This window comes from Nicotiana attenuata, unplaced genomic scaffold, assembly GCF_001879085.1.
Source record: "Nicotiana attenuata strain UT unplaced genomic scaffold, NIATTr2, whole genome shotgun sequence".
In the NCBI taxonomy this organism is placed as follows: Eukaryota; Viridiplantae; Streptophyta; class Magnoliopsida; order Solanales; family Solanaceae; genus Nicotiana; species Nicotiana attenuata.
Window position 1 is genome coordinate 48,715 of NW_017675067.1, and position 23,396 is coordinate 72,110.

Here is a 23,396-nt window from a genome sequence, read left to right on the forward strand (position 1 = left end):
GCACATGGAAGAGGATTAATGTGACAATGGTGTATGGATTCAACGATCCAGCACTAAGGTCTGACATGTGGAGAGACATAAGGATGATAGCTAATCAAATGGTAGGGGCATGAGCAATTATGGGAGATTTCAACTCTATACTCAGTCAAGAGGATAGAGTGGGGAGTAAGGTGACATATGCAGAAATAAAGGAGTTTAAGGAATGTGTGGAACAATGTGGACTTCACGAACTGAAATCATCGGGGTGTTTTTATACATGGAGTAATAAACAAGAAGGACAGGATAGAGTGCTAAGTAGAATTGACAGGGTGATCACCAATAATGATTGGGTGAATAAATTGCCAGCATCTGAGGTTCACTATATGCCAGCAGGAGTATATGATCACAGCCCTACAATGATCAAATGGGAGGGAACGGGTGCACCTAAGACGAGGATATTCAGATACTACAACATGTGGAGCATAGACAACTCCTTCATGACAAGAGTGGAGGGAAGCTGGAGACAACCAATACAGGGGACAAACATTTTTAGAGTGGTGGGAAAACTAAACAGACTTACAAAAGTGTTGATAAAGTTATATAAAGACAAGTTTGCAGAAGTAGAGAAAAAGGAAGATGAAAGCATGAAGAAGCTGGTAGAATGACAAGAGAAATACAAAAAGATCCCAGGAATGAAATGTTAGGCAAAGAGGAGAAGGAATTGATAAAGCAATACATATACTGGAAGGAAGCAAAATTAAACTACTTGCAGCAAAAGAGTAAAGTACAATGGCTTAAATATGGAGACATGAACACAAGCTATTTCCACTCGGTGATCAAGGCAAAGAGAGCAGCAAGCAGAATATTCACAATCCAGAACATGCAAGGAGAAACAGTCCAATCAACAGATGCAGTAGCTGATGCTTTCAGGGAATTCTATACAATTTTACTGGGCAATGGCAAATAGAACAGAGATCTTGTGGCAAGCCACATAGTCAAAGAAGGACAGGTTGTCTCAGAAGAACAAAGGAACCAGCTGATAAGAGAGTTTTCACAAAAGGAAGTTAAAGAAGCACTATGGGATATAGAAGGGACAAAGGCACCAGGACCTGATGGGTATGGTAGTCAATTTTTCAAGGATAGCTGGAATATTGTAGGGGAGGATATCACTGCAGCTGTGCTGGAATTCTTCCAATCTAGGAAAATGCTCAAAGCTTTTAATAGTACAGTGATCACCCTCAGAACAAAAACTTCTCATGCTGCAACAGTTGAAGATTATAGACCTATAGCATGTTGTAATGTAGTGTACAAGATAATCTCAAAGATGTTGTGTAACAGAATGAAAGTGGTGCTGCCAGACATCATATCACAAAACCAAAGTGCCTTTGTGGCAGGGAGAATAATAGTGCAGAACATACTGATCTGACAAGATTTGGTCAGATTATATAATAGGAAACAAACTACTAAAAGATGCTTGATCAAGGCGGATTTGAAAAAGGCATATGATTCTATTGAATGGAAATTTGTGGAGGAAATGATGCATGTACTAAACTTTCCTGGACTATTAATAAGGTAGATTATGGCATGTATCACAACAACCAGCTACATCATAAATTTAAATGGAGGATGTTATGGCAAAATAAAGGGGAAAAGAGGACTAAGACAGGGGGATCCAATCTCCCCCTTACTGTTTGTGGTTTGTATGGAATATTTTACGCGAATCATGGGGCATGTGGCTAAGTAGAAAGAGTTTACTTATCATACAAAATGCAAAGGATAGAAGCTGACACACCTTTGTTTTGCGGATGATATGATACTATTCAGCAAAGGAGATTATGCATCAGTAATGCTCATGCTAAGGGGTCTTAAGTCATTCTCAAATGCATCTGGTATGACATTTAATGCAAATAAATCGAATATCTTCTGTGCAAATATGAATGAAAGAGGGATAGAAGACATATGTGAGCTGACAGGATATAAGAAAGGTAAACTCCCATTTAAGTACCTTGGAGTGCCTATATCCGCAAAGAAACTAAGTGCGGTAGATTGTGAAATATTGATAGACAATATACTGGTAAGGATAAAAGGATGGGGATCCAGGAACTTATCGTATGCAGGGAGAACTCAATTGGTAAATATTGTGTTGCTGTACCTGCACTCATACTGGGCATCCATATTCCTTCTTCCAAAAAGGGTAATGAAAGACATTGTAGCTATATGTAGGAATTACTTATGGGATGGAAAAAGTGTCACGGACAAAGCACCACTGGTAGCATGGCACCTAGTCTGCAGACCAAAAAATAAGGGAAGATTAGGAATACAAGAATGTTTGGCATGGAATGAAGCAGCATTGGCAAAATATGTATGGAATATAGAGCAAAAAAGTGATTTAATATGGGGTAAATGGGTGAATCATATATATATATATATATATATATATATATATATATATATATATATATATATATATATAAAGGGCAAGGATTGGTGGCAATACAATCCACCACAAGATAGTGCATGTTATTGAAAGAAGATTTGTGATATTAAAATAGTTTTTGCTTCAGGCTTTGAACAGAAAGGGTAGAAGGGGAAAATGAATAGATACACAGTAAATGAAGGATACTAATGGAGAAGAGGAGCAACACCTAAGTGGCCATATGCACGATGGATTTGGAATAGATTAAATGTTCCAAAACACTGCTTTATAGGCTGGTTGATCATGAGACAGAGACTACTTACAAGGGAGAGATTGCATATGATGGGAGTGAGCCAGGAGAGAAAATATCTACTATGTGGAATGCAGGATGAAACAGTACATCATCTGTACTTCGAGTGCCATTTCTCCAGAATGGATTTCAGTTGGAGTCCTTTAAGAAGGGATTTCAGTTCTGCCATGGTATTGGTGGTATGTGTTATATTCTCCATATACCCCTAATTCAATCCCCATTATGATTCCTGAATACTCCACCAATTTCCCCAGTGCCTAGGTTACCCTTGGCAGCTCCCATTTAACTCTGGTATAGAATGGCCTTTTTATAGCACCATTTTTTGCCAACATATAGTACTCTACTGCTTTAGAGATAGTGTTATTAGTATTGATGTTATCTCTTTTATTATTGAAGAGTTTATGGTTTCTAGCTAACCAAATGTGCGAAAAACAAAAAGGAATGATGTTCTCGCAAGGAATGATGTTGTTGAATGAGAGTTTCTTTAGCTTGTTCCAAGTTAATGGCCATAGCTGGGCATTGAAAATTTGATTTAACTGCTGACTAGCAGTAGATCCCTTGGATAACATTCTGGTCAGAAGTGGATTGCATTGGGGTATTCAAAGAAGATGTGGTCACTAGTTTCAGGAGTTGCTAAGCAGAAACAACATTGGGGGTTATAGTTAACCCCAATTCTATGCAGGAATGCCCCAGTAGGCCGTCTTTCTTAAGCAAGGAGCCAAGTGAAGTTTTTGATTTTGTTTGGGACTTTTAGTTTCCATATCCAAGTGAAGTTGCCTTCTTCACCTTTCCATAAGGACTCTTCATTGCTGCTAAGGAAAGTATAGGCTGATTTGTTGGTGAAGGACCCGCTTGGAGTCAATCCCCATATTAGATTATCCTCATTGGCAAAGTAGGAAGGAATGAAGGTTGATTTGATCAGGTTAGTGATGTTCTCTGGGATGTCCATAGAGATGGAAGAGAGATCTCGGTTCCTAGAATTGTAGACTGAGTCAACTTTAGTAGCTATGTCATTTGGGGTTAGAGGGCCCTCAATCATGTCCTAATAACTGTCTAGTTTGGGATCCAAGCATCATTCATGAAGCTTATCCCGTTACCTTTGTGAACAACCCATCTACTGGCCTTGTTGCATGTATCCCAGCCCTTGAGGATACATTGCCAGATAGGATATTTTGGCTTCTTGAGGGTATGATTCCAGTTACAGTGCTTAGAGATTAGGACTCTAGCCCATAAGGTGGAGGTGTTGTGGTATATTCTCCAAGCAAGTCCGGCATGAGAAGCTTTATTTTTAAACTCAGCTTTTTCCAAACCCAGCCCACCACTAGACTTCTGCCTAGTGACTTTGTCCCAGTTAACCAGGTGCAATTTTTTCTTGTTTGGAGTTGTGCCCCAGCTAAAGTTCCTCTGAATTCTATCAATTTGTTTGGTAGTCTTGGTGGGCAGTTTGATGTATTGCATGACATGACTTGGGATACTACTCAAAGATACCTTGGCAAGTATGGTCTTTCCAGTCATATTAAGGCAATTTGTTTTTCAGCTAGCCAACTTGAATTGCATATTACTCCCTCCGGTTCACAGTAAGTGACCAGTTTACTTTTACATTTTGGTTCAAAACCAGTGTCCAGTTAGGTAATCAAGAAAAAATTTAATTTATTTTTACTCTTTTACCCTTATGTGCATATCCCTAAAAAGTTTTCTCACTCCTCACTATAACTATGTGACCAATATTTAATAAGGGTAGTTTAGTCATACTAGGTATTTTTGTATAGGATTTAGCATTTTCTTAATGGGCGTGCTAAAAAGAAACTGGTCACTTATTGTGAACCGGAGGGAGTATCAATTATGAACTGGAAGTCAGTACTAGTAGGTCTCTTATGGAACATAGGGAATCCAAGGTACTTCCCAAAGGATATTGTAGCTGGGATTGACAAAGTATTTGTGAGGCATTCCATTGTGTCTTGCCTTTTATTAGAGGAGAAAAGGACCCTGGACTTTGTGAGATTAATTTTTTGGCGAATTCTCATTGAATGCTTGCAGGATGGAGTAGATAGTGGTGTAGTTTCTAGTGTTGGCGTTTACAAAGAGAGTATGGTCATCAGCAAAGAACAGGTGAGAAATTTTTGGGCCAGACCTACTGATACTGATAGGGTGCCATTGTTTGTCCTGGACGGCTTTATCAATTGACCTGCATAGCCTCTCCATACACAAAATGAACAAGTAAGGGGAGATTGGGTCCCCTTGTCTAATGCCCCTAGAGGGCTTGAAGGACTTTGTTTTTCCCCCATTCACTAGGATTGAGATGTTGGATGAGCTAATGCATGACAAGATTAACTTAGTTAGCCTAGGAGGGAAGTTGAAAGCATGCAGTGTGTCCCTAATGAATGATCACTGTAGCCTGTCAAAAGCCTTTTCTAAGTCAATTTTGAGAATCATATGATCATGTCTCCCTTTCATTTTCCCAAAGTGAATAATGTATTCTTGGACAATTATTGCATTATCAGAAGCCCTCCAATTTGATAGGAAACTAGCCTGGCTTGGTCCAATTATTTCAGGTAGCAGGGGCTTGATCCTGTTGACAATGATCTTAGTGATGGTTTTGTAGATGGTGTTACGAAGACCTATTGGCCTGAAGTTTTTGAGCATTGTGGCTTAGGGACACTTGGGATGAGACAGAGTAGAGTATGATTCATGGTCTCATCCATGGAATGAGTGTTCAAACATTGCTTGCAGAAGTCAATTACTGAGTTCCCCACAATGCTCCAGTACCTTTGGTAAAAAAAGGGGTGAAGCCCATCCCGGCCTGGAGCCTTAAAGGGCTTAAAGGAGAAAATGGCCATTTTGATTTTACTAACCTCGAAGGGCCTATCCAAGCTGTCTCTTTGACAGTCTGATAGGATATGAGTCATGTCCAGATACCTGGTAGTGGAGATGGGAGCTTGGGTGTGTGAGGAGGTGTAGAGGCTCTTAAAGAAAAGCATTATAGAGGCCTTAATGTCCCCTTAGTCATAGAGCCAATTACCACTTTCCTCTTTGAGGGACAAGATCCTATTTCTTCTTCTCCTATTAAGAGTGGAGGTGTGGAAGAATCTAGTATTGGTATCCTCTTCAGTAAGCCAATTAACTCTTGACTTAAGTTTCCAGAAGTCTTCCTCATTCTTGAGGATGGAGTCAATTTCTATGGTCGGGTTGCTTTTTAAGTTTTGCATGTAATTGCTGAACTGCAGTTTGGTGATTTTTGGATCCCGGCAATTCTCTCTAGATCCTTCTCTTTTTGTGGAAGATGTTGCCAAAAGTGTGCCTGTTCCACCGGGTCACAATGCTTTTGAATGTTTCAGTTGATTGGATTATGGGGGAGTTATTGGTGAAGGATTCATTTATAAGACTAGGAAAGGAGGGGTGGCTAGTCCACATGGATTCAAACCTGAAAGGGTTGTTGGAATCATTGAGAGAGTCCCCCTTTAGCACTATTTGAATACGGCAGTGATCTGAGTGGGTCTTAGGGAGGTGTATAACAGTAGCCTTAGGGTACTGGGAAATCCAGCAATCGTTAGCAAAGCACCTATCTATCTTTTCTAGAATCAAACTACTCCTATTTTTGTATCTTTTGTTTGTCCAGGTGAATTTGCTGCCTTTATAACCTAAGTCGACTAGCTTGCATTCATTAAGGCAGTTCCAAAATAAATTACTACGACTTGAGTTAATGGGGTTACCCCCAAATTTGTCCCTAGCTTTTAAGACTTCATTGAAGTCTCCACCTATAAACTAGTTATTAGGATTGCTTTTGGAGATAGTAACTAGGCTTTCCCATAATAACTTCCTATCGGCTAAAATATTGCTAGCATAAATGGCTAAAAATAACCAAGGTTTGTGGGATGAGAGTACCTTAATCATGGCATGGATGCCCTGAGGGGTATTGGAAACCTCATCAACAGCGACACAGTCTTCTTTCCACATCATCATAATCCCACCAGACAAGCCAACAATCGAAGATTGGATAAGCATATCAAAATGCAGCTCCTCCGTCAGCTTTTTGTGATCAACCATCTTAGTTTTTAGCAATATCAACATTGCTGGCTTGTGGAGTTGAACCATATCTATGCAGTGCCTCTTTAACTCCGCACTGTTTTCACCCCTAACATTCTATATGATGTGATTCATCAGGGGTGATTGGCTGTTTGGGGATTGGTTTCTATAAGGCTTCTCCGTTCCCGGGGGAGACCTCATTAATTTCTTTTGAATCTTTTTCTTTATGCTTAGGGTTGGGGTCAAGTTGAGGAGTAGTTTGGTCACACCCTGAGTGTGGTGAGAGACTAGGCTCAGACCACACTTGGTCATGGTTTTGGGACACAACATCACAAGCACCCCGCTGGTCTCCACACCGAACTCGATTGCTCTGATTGAGCCCAGTAGTAGAGAGTCTATGCGAAGTGGTCCGTAGGTTGTTCCTTTCATTTCCGGTGGGGGTTTTCTTTTCAGGAGATCTAGGGCTTTGTTGATTTCTCTTGTGATATTTCCCAACGGTGGTGACTGGTTATTCTTTACTGGAGTAGAAGGTGATGAAGTCCGGTGGTTTTGGGGTTCGATGGTCACAAACACCGGAGAAGCTGCTGGGTCCTCCGTTCCCAGGTCTGGGAAGAAGGGGATTAACCGGAAAGCTTGAGAGATTAGGGTGTTGAGCATTGGTGGGTCCACATTGGGATGCATGTTGCCATTGCTTTTCATCGCCTACCACAGGCTTGGGCCAAAAGCTACCAAGGCCCTGTTTAGGGCTTCCACCGTTACCCTCGTCAGATGACTGGGGTTTTGGACAATCAAGGTTACTGGTTGATTTCCCAGGGTGAAATTGTAAGCTAGTCCCTATCCCTGAAACGCCACTTCCAGCCAGGATGCCAGTGAGTGGTCTGGTGGCAGAGGTAGCGACGTCACAATGGTGGGTGGTGGCTGATTTTTTTTCTATTTTTATTCTTTTTTATTTTGCTAATTTGGGTAATGGTAGGGGTTATTTTAACGAGCAGGCTCATAATGGCGTCGTTTGGTGTCAAATCTTGGTCAGTGGAAAGGCCATAGGTTAATGAATCTGGAGAAGTGGATTTGGAATTAATGTGTTATCTGTTTGAGTGGATGGAAGGTGTCATATCACTTGAGATTGGGTGGGTTCTCAGGTGAGGCACTTGAGTGTTCATGGAGTGTGTTGAGTTTTTCCCATTAGAGTAGTCCGCTAAGAGAAGAGTAGGGGACGCATAGGTATTGGGTAGGGGTGATTATTTGGGACGGGTGGTTCCAATTGGGTATGGACCCCAGTTGTTGCTTTTATATTGGCGTGGTGGCCCAATGCCGTATCTTTAGCAGAGTTAGCGTCTGAGGTTGGGCTATGGGTAGGGGCCTCCTTGTAGGCATCATTTAAGGGCCCAATGGAATTTTTGGTGTCGACTCCGTCAGGCCCCATTCCCGCCTTACGTTTGGCGTTGTACTTGGGTTGGGCCCGCGTGCATTGGGCTACTAGGGAGTGGGGGGTGGGATTTTATTTATTGACAGGGGCGCTGGGCCCATTGTAATTCTTGGAATTGGTATTATTGGACTTAAAATTGTATTGAAAAGTTTTGGTTTCGAGAAACTTACCTGAGTTTGCATCGAACATCTTTACCTGGATCTTTTGGGATTTTGGTGCATGAGGCTGATTGTTTTCGCTTCCGTTGTTCCTTTCCTTCGTCGTTTGTTGACTTGCTTTCTTACGTCTAGGGTAGGTGACTGTCTTCCATCCATCTTCCTCCCCTTCCTTAGTGTATATCCCTGAATTTTCTGAGCCTTCTTGTGACAGTGGTAGTTGGACTTTTATGAAATTGCAATTTTTTATGGTGTGACCAATTCTTCCACATGTTGTGCATGGTTTACCTTCACCTTCATAAATCACTGCTTGTTTGTGGTCACCAATGATTACTGATGTTGCCACTGGAGTTTCTAGGGGTACTTTAATATAGATGTGTGCATATCTTCCTCTCAACGTAGAAGAGGTGCATGAGTTAATTTTAAGTAATTTGCCTAGTTTCCTACCAACTTTTTTCAATATTTCTTTGTCATAAAATTCTGTTGGTAGTTTGGGTAGGCGAGTCCATATGGCTGTGGAAGAGAGAGTAGTTTCGTGTGGTACGAATTTTCGTTCCCATTTACGTACTGATAGAAAATTTTCAGAGACGAACCATGGCCCTAGATGTAGTGCCTTAACCATATTTTTCTCTAGACTAAATTTGACAATGAAGAAGTCACATCCTAGGTCAATTAAGATTAACTGTTCGGATAGGTTCAGTAGGTCAATTAGTTTAGATCGAAGGTAATGGTGAGGCATTCTACGTCCAAAGACCTTTATAATAACAGAGAAGCGCCATGGTTGATATAGGCGGTTCGTGTCCTCTTGGGACAGGGTGATTGAGCCTTCAATATTTTTCCTTTATCATCTTTGATAATTGGGGGAGGGGGGGGGGGGGGGTTTCTCATCGTAGTACTCTGTTTGGCTAACGGTCTGTTTGTCGAGTAGCATTTCCTTGTAGGAATGTGGTGTTATTTCTTCCACATCTATTTGGTCATTCTTGTCCGATGGTTCCGGTAGTATAATTGGTGATATAATGGTTGTGTTCATGTAGGTATTTTTAGAGAGGCGAGAGTTTCTCGCACTAGACTTGAGACAAGATGGAGGCTTTGGAAAAAAAAAAAGCTGCTAAAAAAACATATGTTTTCTATTAAGATTGGAGCAATGAGAATCATAAACGAGACTACAAAAAGAGTAGAAATAGGGCCACGTGCATATATAAAAAAAGTACTGAAAAGTTGTAGAGGCAGGACTCTATGTCGGCCAAACATTATTTATAAGACAATACGACGATGACGTTATTTTCTGCCTTCAACAAATTTTCTGATTCTCTGACTCTAAAACGCAGAAAAGTTTGTGCCGTGAACTCATACTTTGCGGCACCTCTACCATTTTACTATTACTCCTTCGGTTCAATTGTCATATTTTATGTGATGTTGTTTGATTGAGTGCAGAAATTAAAAAGAATTAAAAAAAAAATTGCTTTTATTTCCAATTAGATCAGATATTTTTTTTTTGGTCTATTCCATAATAAATGACATATTTTTAAATTTGGAAATAATTCAACTTTAAACTCTTCATTTTACCTATTTTACCTTTAACGAGAAGCTATTATAACCACACAAATGTCATGGCCCCACAAAACTCTTACCCTTAAGCTTTTAAGACCACAAGTTTTAAAAACCTTTTTTTTTCTTAAACTCCGTGCCGAGTCAAACAACTCCATCTAAATTGAAACGGAGGGAGTATAATTTATAATTTAAAACAAATCATAAATAATTGTATGATAATAAGTCATTACATCAAAAATAAAATAAAAACTTAAAGTTAATTATTTTTCAATATAAAACCGTATCATTTTTTTAGAATAAGTTAAAAATAAAAGTAAATCATGTTAATTGGAACAAAGGGAGCTAGTATCTACTATTTAAGTTCACTAGGAGTATCAAACCTGAGCGAATTGCTTTTACATGGTTACTGTTAATGAGTGAATATCACTCCATTTTATTTATTTTTGGATTCCTTTATTTTTGTTCGAGCTAAGAATGCGAATTCATTTTGTAAATTAGTGTTGACAAAATTGAATTCGAGAGCTTTGACTCATCTGGTGCTATTTGTACATCATGGCCCTTTACAATTTTGAATTTAAGAAATAAGCTTTTTAGATCTCTTAGGTGTAAAAGATAGATTTCTTACGTGTAAAAATAAATCTCCCGTGTGTAAAAAAGAGGTTAGGTCATAATTAAATTTGATGAGCATTTTTAAAGTTTAAACTGTTAAAAGTACTCACAATTATTTTGTCAGATACTCCCTCCGGTCCAAAATAAGTGATTTTTTGGCCTTTTTCTTGTGGTCCAAAATAAATGATTTTTCCGGATTTCAATAATGAATTAATTATTTTTTTCTTCCATTGTCCTTGAAGTAAATGGTGTTGGAATATGTGTTAGGAGTGTTTATGTGAGATAGTAAAGGTTAATATGGTCAATTTCATTGCTAATTAATGGTAAAAGGTGAATTTTTTAATTTGTGTGAAAATATTCAAAAAATCACTTATTTTGGATCAGAGGGAGTAGTATTATGTTCTTATTGGAGCGAGACAACCAAATCTTTTCTGATACTTTCAAGAGAAATGGATTAAGATCTCACTATATGTACCTTGTGTGCTAAAATCAATAAAGTTGACTAAAACTCATATATACATAAATTACTGCTATCTTATCGTAGATTATAAATTGTGATAATTAAATGAAGACAAAGCCTCGGTTCTAGTTAACAATGTGAACGACTGACTCTTAGGCAGATGGATGCAATGCGCCGATACGTGAACCTGCTGGCTTAAAATTGCAATCTTAATTTCTCTCTTATTTCGGCCGAGAATTAATTGGATGAAAACAAAAGTTATACTTTTCCTACGCAGAAGTTTTGCAGGCGCCCTCTCATATATCTTTTTGTCTTTCCGCTTCAAAATATCGATTATAGTATGGTTATAATATTTCATAATAGACTTTACCTAATTAGCCTAACAACCTGCTCTCCTCGATCATGGCTATTGGTTACCATATATTCCACAAGCACGTGTGGGGAATAGAGCGAAAGTGGCACAAATATATCCAAGATTTAATTTTTACCAATTCGTGATGTCACTGAATTCACTATCTACTTCAGTTACTTTATTCTAAATTTAATATTTGTACATATTCAATAAACTTTCTAACATGTTATATAAGGTCTCAATCAGAATTATTAAGTTTGGCTGAACCCATATTTTATATTATATCTCTATAATAGTTTTGTTTATTCCGATATTTTTTGGTTGCTATAGAAAAATGTTATTATAGAGGACAGATATTATAACATAACATAATTAAAGATTGGTTCCGAGAAAAACTTGACTTTTATAGTAAATGACTGTTATATAGAAATATTGTTATAGAGAGGTCTACGTCCATTTCCCGAGAAAGGAGAAGTAAAGACCATCACGGCGTTCAAACTCATCTCTGGGTTTTTCTTTCTTTGGGCATATAAATATGTCTTTCTATCACCACATTTTTTTATCCTCCTTTTCTCTATATATTTGTTCTTTAGCAGTGATACTGTGTAGTGTGTACATATACTATCAAAATCATTTCAATGCTTTTACGTAATCATCCAGATTCCTCTTTAGTCCACAACCTAAAGCTTTTACACTGGAGTATTAAATATTCTACTTCTACATCCCTCTCTTCTGTCTTCCCGACCAATAAAACGACAATCTAACCTACACGAGATTTAACATCTTACGTACTACAAAGACAACATCCTCGTGTTCTAGCTGAATATATCATTAAACCTCGGTCCCCATGAAAACCACGTTCTCAAGCTCACGTCAATTTCGTTTCTTTTAATCATTATCTTCCACTTCCACCCTGTCCACACTGCTATAGATTTTACAAATGACTATCGAAGCTATATATATTGACAATCTTGAGGAATAACATCCTCGTATAATAGTTAGCAGTACTAAATAAACGAAGTACAACAGAATAATGAGTTGCTTGGAAAGCTGGCCAGAGCCAATTATTAGAGTTCAAGAACTATCAGAAAGTGGCATTCAGGAAATCCCTGGTCGTTTCGTGAAAAAGCCAGCGGACAGACCATGTTTGCTGGACACTGAAGCTAACATTCCATTAATTGACCTCGAAAACTTGAACTCTTGCGATGAATCTGCTCGCCATGAAACTATGAACCTCATTTTCCAGGCTTGTCGCGACTGGGGTTTTTTCCAGGTGGTGAGTCATGGCGTTAGCCATGACCTGATGGCAAAAACTCGCGGTGTTTGGCGCGAGTTTTTCCATCTTCCGTTGGAGGAGAAGCAGAAATTTGCAAATTCTCCGATTACTTATGAAGGTTATGGGAGTAGGCTTGGAGTGGAGAAAGGTGCTAAATTGGATTGGTGTGATTATTTCTTCCTTCATTATCTTCCTGAGAAGTTAAAGGATGAGAATAAATGGCCTAGTCTTCCAATTTCACGCAGGTGAACTTTCATTTTGCATTTCCCATTTAGTGATCGCTTAATTAGCCCTAGGTAACTTGTCTTATTAATGATATGATCTTAACATTAGCTTATACAGAGTTATATTTATGTGTTAAAAACATAATTAAATAAACAAAAAATATATTCTCTCTAATAGCTCGTTACAAACATAACTAAATAAACAAAAGTATGTTCTCTCTAATAGCTCGTCACACACTTAAATATAATATCAGATAGGGGTGGCAATTTGAGCCTAGACCCATCCAACCCGTCCAGAGATTAATGGGTTGGGCTACAAACATTTTAGCTCATGATTCTATTTAGGCTAAGCCTAAGTTAACGCATTATTTTATATAGCCCATTCTGACTCATGAAGTAGCCCAAATACAACCCATGGAGCTCACCTAAAACAAAGAGATTTCAACCCAACTCCCCTCTAAATTTTTTTTTTAGTTTTTTTTTATATTTTCAATTTTCTGCACCACCCACCAACCCAACACCCCACCCGCAAAATATTTTTCAACTTACACATTTTAAATACCAATTTGTTATTTAAGAAAATATATTTTGATTCTCAAAATACAAATAGTATTTATTTACCTTTTATACATAGGTGTATAAAAGGTAAAAGACTTTGTTTATGCAAGATGAGCATGGTTCTAAAACATCGGTCAAGTTGGACGGGTTGGGCTATGACCCATTGTTTAGCCCATCTTAGCCCAAGTACACTTTGGGCTGGGTTGGGCAATGACTCATTTATTGACCTAACCTATCTTGACCCGCCCAAATTCAGCCCAACCCGCCCATTTGTCACCCCTAGTATCAGAGCAGGTAGAAGTCTTGAGATTGAGTTTCACGCTATGTCCCATTACCAAAAACAATTTCTATTGTTCATAAAAAAAAAAACGCACGTTAAAGGGCGTGGTGAAGATATCATTAAATAAATAAAATTGTTATTTTCTCTAACAATTTAAATTTTTAGATAAGATAATCACACATATTAATATTATTATATTAAATTAAATGAAGACAATCATTCACGTGACATATATACTTAACGGATCAACATGTTTATCAATAAATTCAATTTATATTTATATGAGATATATATTCTCAACTTCAATATCCACACATCTAGGTTCGTAACAGTGGTCCTTAGTTTCCTAATGGTCCTTGCACTAGTTATATGCTACTAGTTGTCTTTCCTCGTGTTTTTCAATAGCAGAATTCTCATGTCAAACCTGGTAATGCACATGGTATTTTAAATACATTGAATTCAGTGTGATCAAGGGAATTAAAAAAAGAAAAAGAAAAAAGTAAGCACGTGAAAAAGCCAACAAAAATCATCACTTAATATGTATAGATTAAAAAAAATTAATCTTAATTATATTCGTAGTTTTATTTTTCCGACAAAAGGAGGTTCAAATAAACCCTTCTTGTTTCCCTAACTTCGCCTCTAAATTATCGATAGTGGTTAAGTTACCTGGTAAAACCATGCTTTGTTTATAAAACATTACATGTAATAAATTTTTAAATGACCGATAGTGTAAAAATATCTTATGTTATTAGTGTATATATATATAAGTTAAACTCGTATACATTTTTTCTGGTCATATTCTGACTTCTAACTTTATCCCTTTTTTCATTTATTTTTATTTTTTTGACCTCTCAGGGAAATAATTTCAGAATATGGACAAGAAGTAGCTAAGCTAAGCGAAAAGTTACTCAAAATCTTATCTATAAACCTCGGATTAAACGAGGATTATCTACACCAAAGATTTGGAGGAAACAGCAAAATAGGTGCTTGCTTAAGAGTAAATTTTTACCCAAAATGCCCCCAGCCAGATCTTACCCTAGGTCTCTCTCCCCACTCTGATCCTGGTGGCCTGACCCTTCTTCTCCCTGATATCGACGTTTCCGGCCTCCAAGTCCGTCATGGCGATAACTGGCTAACTGTTAAACCTGTTCCTAATGCCTTTGTTGTCAACATTGGAGATCAAATTCAGGTAAATATATCTCTCATCTTTTTCTAGCTAGATTAAAAATTAAAATTACTCATATATTACTTTACCATTTTCTAGTGTACCCTTTCATGTGGTAGCAGCATACAAGTAGCTCATGCAGCGCCTGAAGTCTCACTTGACCACAACCAGGGGCGGATTTAGGGGGCGCAACCCGAACCCCCTTCGCCGAAAAATTACACTGTATATATAAGGCAAAATCTGGTTTTTATCTCTATATATTAAGTTTTGAACACCCTTGACACAACCCTAAAGTGTAGTTTAGTTGTCAAGGGGGTTCAAAACCTTCATAAGGTCACAGGTTCAATTCCCACTAGCCACAAAAATTTTTTTTGAACCCCCTTCGTGGAGATCCTGGCTCCGCCACTTACCGCAACCTAACCGCTATAGACTTGGTCAAGTGAAACTATGAGCACCTTACGGACTATTTATGGACACTGCCGCTATAGAGTTGGCCCACATAGCACCTAGGATCTAGAAGCCAATCCAATATTTTAAGTTGGCCTCGTTATTTATGCCTCTGGTCAGATGAATAGAGAATTGACCGATCTGAGTTTTTACGAGCGTGGTTATAATGGCGTGCCTATCAAGGGAGCTAGCGCATATCAATATGTTGTCGCCACATTTGGGAGGCATACTAGCTAGCTAGTATACTCATTGACGAACATAATTTGGTTTTTCAACACACTGTAGTATATGTAAAACCAAACATATATATTTATATAAAAAATTATTTCGAAATTCTACTCAAACTATTTACGTGATTGTTTAGAGTACTACTTTTTTGTCACTTAAATTTTGAATATGGTCATCTATTTTTATCTCGGTACATTTTATGAGTGTAGTTTTGATAATGATCACAGGTATTAAGTAATGCAAATTACAAAAGTGTAGAGCACAGAGTGATAGTTAATTCAGCCAAAGAACGGGTTTCCTTAGCATTCTTCTACAATCCTGGAGGTGACATACTCATCAAACCTGCAGATGAACTTGTGACGGAGGACAGGCCGGCGTTATATCGTCCGACGACGTTCAACGAGTATCGAGCTTTAATCAGAACCAAAGGTCCTTCTGGAAAATCTCAAGTTGAATCACTAAAATCGCCAAGATAAATTACCTTTTGTATTTAGGAAGTCATGACTCTATATGTATGGCAATATATGCTGCTTAGCTACTGCTCATGATGTATTCTGATATTTCCATGTCATGTCTTTTATGCTTTTGCCAAATTTAACTTCTTTATACTAAGGGAACTTCAAGATATCTTTTCCTTTTACCCGTCAAAGATTCTTTATTGGTAATTTGGGTGCGAAAAATGGTCTATGAACATTTATATGTATCTCTTTCTTCGGTGAAATTTTTACATATTTTTTTTGTATTGATTGTTTATCTTTATTACTCCCATCGTTTTATTTCATAGTTTAACTAGACAAAGGGATTAAGAACGAAACAAAGACCTATGTAATTTTTGATTTTAAAACACTATAAAACTTTTGCTACTTGTGATCTTAGATATGTTATTTGTATAGCTACGAAATTATGTACTTAAGGTAAAATGAGATGTATAATGTTTAATTAGTTTAAAATATAAAAAGGAATAGTCTTTTTTAAACAGAATTTAGTGTCACAAAAAAATAAAAATAAAAAGAGAGTATTATTCATTGTTTCACTTTGTTGAGATCCTCTCATTCGTCCTCCTTGTCCTTCTCCCTCTCCTCCTCCTTCTTCTCCTCTCTCTCCCCGATCCCGTCCCCATGTGAGGTTTTGATTAAAAAGTTTTCACTAAAAAATTATACTATACAAAAATATATGAACTATTAAATACTAGTGTAGTGGCAAATGGGATTCAAATTTATTTTAGATTATAAATTCCTGGCTCCTACTTGTCCTTTTCCCCTCAATAAGAAAATTAAAAAAGTTATCAAAGTATGAGTCACTTTCATTATATTGCAAACTTGATAATTTGTTAACCTTTTTAGTTTGTTAGTCCTTTTCAAAGGCAGCGTGATCCGAACGCATATGTAACTATTAATTTATTATAGCCAAAATATAATTCTAGTTAAACCACGTGTAATTGACCACTTAAGATAAGATTTTAACTATCCAATATTTCCAAGAAAATATTGCAGTGTTGAAGATGTAGGGACAATCACTATGATATCGTTATCTAGGAGTTTGAGTTGAAGTAATAGCTTGTATCGATAGTTGATAATAGTTGTAAGTCAAACAAAGAAAGCACTCCTTCATCCTTAATCAGGGGTCTCAAGTTCGAGCCCTGGGTATGGAATCGCCTTTATTAGGGAGCACTCATACCTCCCAATATGGGATTTTTCAGCGCGGATCCGGATTTGATCGGGCCACTATGCGGGCATCGGATACCGTGTGAAAACCGAAAAAATAAAGAAAGCATGATACAATCTCAAATTTATATCTGAGGTTGAAAATTAGTTGACAATTAGGTACAACAACACATCTATTAGAGTTGTCAAGCAGCATTTAGGCCGTAACATTTAGCAACAAATAAATACTTAACCCAACAAGTGCTCTCCGAACCAAGCTAGATAGTCTCCTATTGCTATGCTCACCAACCAACCTGAACTCTTTTTTTAGTGATAACAAATGTCTCAATCACTTTTGGCAACTTCACTTTTCTTTTAATTCTATCCTATTTTGTCTAAACCAAACATATTGAATTCTGTTATAAAATAATAAAAGAACAAGAGCAATATTGCAGAGAAAGAGAGAGAGGAAATTCTTATTGAATTTGGGATGATTACAATGGAATAGTACCCTCTATGTATAGGGAGAGGTTGACTTAGCCACCAAGTAATAAACCCTAGAATCTCTCTAAATATGGACATTCACCATAAATAGAATTCTATTTATAACACTCCCCCTTGAATGTCTATTCAACAGATAATATGCCTCGTTAAAACCTTAACTAAAATAAAACCCAGTGGGAAAAAAATTCTAGAGAAGGAAAAAGAGTACACATGTTTAGAAATACGCCTTTTGGTTGCCTCATTAAAAACCTTGCAAGGAAAACCCAGTGGGACAAAACCTTGTAAGGGAAAAAGAGTGCAATGCGCATTAACTCCCCCTGATGAGAGCATCAATTCACATCCTTGAGCCTTCGCATCCCGATCTTGTAAACTAGCTTCTTGAAGGTTGACGTTGGTAGAGATTTTGTGAACAAATCAGCCATATTATCACTTGAACGAATCTGTTGCACATTAATATCACCATTCTTTTGAAGATCATGCGTGAAAAATAACTTTGGCGAAATGTGCTTTGTCCTATCTCCTTTTATGAATCCTCCCTTCAATTGAGCTATGCATGCTGCATTATCTTCATACAAAATTGTGGGTAACTTATCACATTTCACACCACATTTGTCTCGAATAAGATGTATTATAGACCTCAACCACACACATTCTTGACTTGCTTCATGATAGCAATTATCTCAGCATGATTAGATGAAGTAGCCACAATTGATTGCTTAGTTGATCGCCAAGATATGGCAGTGCCTCCACAGGTAAATACATAACCTGTTTGAGACCGAGCCTTGTGTGGGTCAGATAAATACCCAGCATCAGCATAACCAACAAGATCGGGACTGCAATTGTTGCCATAAAATAAGCCCATATCGGTAGTCCCTTTTAGATACCGCAATATGTGTTTGATCCCATTCCAATGTCTCCTTGTGGGAGCAGAGCTATATCTTGCTAAGACATTAACTGAAAAAGTTATGTCAGGCCTTGTAGTATTTGCAAGATACATTAGTGCACCAATTGCACTAAGATATGGTACTTCAGGACCAAGTAGCTCTTCATTCTCTTCTTGAGGTCGGAATGGATCCTTGTTCACATCAAGTGATCGAACAACCATCGGAGTGTGAGGCCCCGTAAAATTTTTGGCTCGTAAACCAGAATCTTGTGGTGTCGGCTCCGAACACGTGTTAGGAATGTGTAGGCGGTTCGGAGCCTTGGTATTGATCTAAGCTTGTAAAAATCAAAAGAAATCAATTTTTCCAGAAAATGCTATTATGCGGTCAAGAATGCGGTCGCAGATCCGGTATGCGGACTGCATTCCTACCGCATAGTGAAGCAGTGGTTTGGTTAAAACTTGAGGTCAAGATGCGGTCCAAAATGCGACCGCATAATTGATATGCGGACCGCATTTCTACCGCAGAGTGGAACGGTAGAGTTGTCAAAATTAATGTTGAAAATGCGATCTATTATGCGATCGCATAACAAATATGCGGACCGCATAGTCGTCGCATACTCTCCTTTGAATTTTGTGAATGTCAGTTCTGCGGTGCACTATGCGACCGCAGAACATGAATGCGGACCGCATTCCTGTCGCAGACCCAAACAGAATCCTCAGAGTTTTGGGGGCAATTCTGTGGTCCAATCTGCGGACCGCATTTCAACTCTGCGATCGCAGAATGCGACCGCAGATCTTGCTCGGTTTCTATTTTTTAAATTTTAAAACCTGACCCCTTTTGTAATAAAACACCCAACCCCTCATTCTTTAACGATCTTCTACACAAAATAAGAGAGAGGAAGAGAGGGTCTTGAGAGAGAAAGTCATCTCCTCCAAAATTTGATTCTTCAAAGCTATCCGGGCCGGGAAATCTCAAACTTATCTTCATCCCCTTTCTCTTGCAGGTAAAATTCCTAACCCTTTTCATTGAATTTCAGGTTTAAATTAGGGGGGGGGGGGAAGTCTCATGCATTGGTTCTTGGAAATAATGGCAAAAATTGTGCATGCGTGTTTATTAAAACCTAAAACCTAGTGGGGGTAATTGGGTGGGAGCAAAGACTTATGCAAAGAAGGGATTGATAACCTAAGTATGTTCGGGTAGTGGTTTTGAACCTTGAATTCTAAGTTACGAGTATTAATTTGTGCACTATATTGCCGTTGCTAGATTTTCGGTGAATTGGAAGTTGAAATTAAAAAGGGATTCAACTCCAGGTATGTATGGCTAACTTTAAACTTTGTAAAATCGCCCTGCTTGGTGTCCAAATACTTGGTATGTGATACCTTCATGGATTAGTTGTGAAGTTAAACCCTTGTGAGTAGTATGTGTTTCCTTGTGTAAACCATTTGTGAATTCATGTCAATGTTGTGCCTTAAACGTTGTTGGTTAAGACGTCCGATATGGTTGTGTAAGTAAATGGCAATAAACCAAGTTGTAATTTCGAATGTGTTATGTGGTAAGAACTGTGGAATAAATGATGGAAAGGAATCAAAATTGGTGATATTGAAATAACTGTGGTAACATCCTTTGTGCCTAGCTGTGAAAAATTATTGCTGTGATTTAAATGGTACAACGGGCTGTTGAAAAAGATGGAAATGGCATTGATAGTCACATAAACTCTGTGTGAGTTGTGTTGTTGTTCTTTGAGATGTGTTGCTGTTGTTATTGGGATTTGCTGTTGATTATTCCTGAAACTTGTTGCTGTTCTCCTTGTAAATTGTTGTTGTTGTGCTATTGTTTGTGAATTGTGATTGCTCGGTGGGATCGGGTTGCGCGCCGCAACATGAAGTAATAAGGTGTGGGTTGTGGTGATAAGGGTGGCCGAGGTAATAAGGGTGGTCGAGGTAATAAGGTTGGAAAGTGATCGATATCACTATTGAAATGAAACATGAGAACATTGTGAAATTGAGAATGTGGAAATGATGATGGGGAAAAGGAGAGATTGTCAACTTGTTTGCCTTGATTGTTTTTCCTTGTGTGTATTCAATTGTTGTTTCCCTCTATTGTTGTTATTCGTGTATGGTTTGTGGTTACTCAGGGTAAAGTTTGTTATACATATCAGTACAATTCAAATGTACTGACGTCCCTTTTGCCGGGGGCGCTACATTCGTGTTATGATTGTAGGTGGATCCGTAGCAGGTACTCCAGTCCACCGATCGTAGCTCCCCTTCGTCCTTCATCAGTTTTTTGGTGAGCCCCTTTCCTCTCGGGGCCCTGCGTGGCTCAGGCCGCTTGTTTTCGGAGTTTTATTTTTGATTTGTGTAAGGTATAGCCGGAGCCTTGTTACCGGCAAATACTATATTATCCTGTTGTATTATTAGAGGATCCGTAGACAGTAGACGTGGGTTAGAAACTTGTGTAAATCCGTGTTTTCATACATTGGTAACGAGTTGGTGATTTCACTACTATTATGTAAGTATGTATGTGTTTTGTAAATTAAAAAGTGTTCTTAATTAATTATTTGGCAAATCCTTGGAATAATTGAGTAAGGAAAACGTGGGGTAACATGTGGGTTAGGAAAGGCATCCAGGTTCGCTTGGCTGGGGCTACCCGGTCGAGCGCCGGTCATGTCCCTCGAATTTGGGGCGTGACACATCGGAGTACTTAATGGATGTGCTCCATCCATGTAAAACCGTTTCAATACCTTTTCTATGTAGGTAGATTGATGAACAAAAATTCCGTTTGCCAAATGTTCAATTTGCAAACCAAGACATAATTTTGTCTTTCCGAGATCTTTCATCTCGAATTCCTTCTTTAAATAATCAATTGCCTTTTGGAGTTCTATAGGAGTTCCAATAAGGTTTATGTCATCAACATATACGGCAAGTACAACAAATTTCGATGTTGTTTTCTTTATGAAAACACATGGGCAAATGGCATCATTTATATAGCCTTCCTTTAATAAATACTCACTAAGACGATTATACCACATTCGTTCTGATTGCTTTAGACCATACAAAGATCTTTGCAATTTGATTGAAAACATTTCCCGGGACTTTGAATTATGTGCGTTTGGCATTTTAAATCCATCGGGAATTTTCATGTATATCTCATTATCAAGTGATCCATAAAGGTAGGCGGTAACCACATCCATTAAATTCATGTCAAGCTTTTCATGGACAGCAAAACTAATGAGATAACGGAACGTTATAGCATCCATAACGGGTGAATATGTCTCTTCATAATCGACACCGGGCCTTTGTGAAAATCCTTGTGCAACAAGGCGTGACTTATATCTTTGTACCTCGTTTTTCTCATTTCTCTTGCGTAAAAAGACTCATTTATAGCCAACAGGCTTAACACCATTAGGTGTTTGGACTACAGGCCCAAAAACTTCACGTTTTGCAAGTGAATTCAACTCTGATTGGATTGCTTCTTGCCATTTTGGCCAATAAAGTTGTTTGGCTCAAAAGTTAACAATATAATTTGTAAGCTAAAAAATAATCAAAAGTAGAAAAAGGGTAAATCGTAATCAAATATAATAATCCTAGAGATGCAAAGATGATAATATTGTTGTAGATCTAGTATTGCAAAGGGACAGTATGAACTCAATAAGATGCTTTCGTTTGAAGTAGAGATAGAGAGAGAAAGCCAGAAAAATGAGAGAGTTGTATTAGATCAGATGCCCTCTTTACAATGTGAAGGTCTCCTTTATATGATAGGAGACCTTCCTCGAAAGAATCAAAAAGTTACAAAGATAGGTAACGTCTCCCTAGTGAAGACATTGAGTCCTAAACGATGTCGCTTTTTCCCCCACGGCCGAGTCGTACCCGCTACGTTGGCAGGCGTACACTTATTGGGCGTACCCACTGGTGTAGAGATGCTGAGAGTCAAATTTGACCCTATAAAGTTAGTCCCTCTGCTCGTTGGAGACGCATTCGGTGGGCGTCATCGATGGGCGGAAACGTGAACCTCGGCTTAGGAGAATTTGACCTCGACCTAGGGCGGCAATACGAATGGAGTGAAATATATGACATTATTAAGCCACTGACGCGCGGCTTCCTTTTTGGAATGACGTCATCGCCTGTATGCGTCATTATTATATTTGCCCCCGAGGCGGTTCAGAGGATGATGCGACATTTTGGTTTCCGGCGCACGTTTTGAATCATGACTCTTCGTTTCCTGTGCAACTTATCCTTATAAGTATGAGAGAGGTTCGATTTGATTCCATTTTCAATCCTTCGAAAAGCATTTTCTGATATACACCTTAGTCTTTCTTTACTGTAACCGTTATTTTGTGAGGGACTCTCCACTTCTGTTGAAACCACACTTCCTGTCGTCAGTGCTTCGTTTCTTAAGTAGTATAATCATGACAAAACGCGGACAGGGTAGTAAAAAGGCCAAAGATAATGCCTCGTCTAGGGTTTCGCCATCTTCCGGTGGTGAAGGGGAAAAGGCGGAGAAGGCCCTTGTTCCTCTCAGCGTAGACAACGTCCTTCCGAAGGAGACGCATGTTCGTAGGGATTTTCCGACTAAAAGCCGTGACCTTCCCTGGGAGCACAGCGTTTTATTACAATCTCATTTAGATGACCTTCGAGAGATGCACCATATTCCGGACCACGTGGAAATGGTTCCGGCCGGGATGGACTATGCCAATGTGCACCGGCCTGGATATTGCACGTTCTATGAGTACCCGTTCTTGATCGGTTACAATCTTCCAATCTACCCTCTGATGGAGGAGCTTTGCCATTTTTATAATGTGTGTCCGGCCCAGCTCACTCCTTATACCTTGAAGGTGTGCCGTATTATGACCACTTATGCGGCCAGGGCTGAATGCAGCGTCTCGGTTCACCACCTCTTACAGTTATTC

At 38.5% G+C, this 23,396-nt stretch overlaps 2 protein-coding genes across 2 annotated transcripts; both read left to right on the top strand.

Annotated features, from left to right (window-relative positions):
* The first annotated feature begins 119 nt into the window (after positions 1-119).
* On the top strand, positions 120-644 carry LOC109219618. The gene has a single exon (XM_019384090.1). The coding sequence runs from the start codon at positions 120-122 to the stop codon at positions 642-644; it is 525 nt and encodes a 174-aa protein (XP_019239635.1).
* An 11,224-nt stretch (positions 645-11,868) lies between these two features.
* Positions 11,869-16,082, top strand: LOC109219621 (leucoanthocyanidin dioxygenase-like). Its single transcript, XM_019384092.1, has 3 exons — positions 11,869-12,802; positions 14,475-14,808; positions 15,687-16,082. Exons 1-3 carry the CDS (start codon positions 12,315-12,317, stop codon positions 15,933-15,935), a joined length of 1,071 nt encoding a protein of 356 aa, XP_019239637.1. The 5' UTR covers positions 11,869-12,314; the 3' UTR covers positions 15,936-16,082.
* Positions 16,083-23,396: the final 7,314 nt, after the last annotated feature.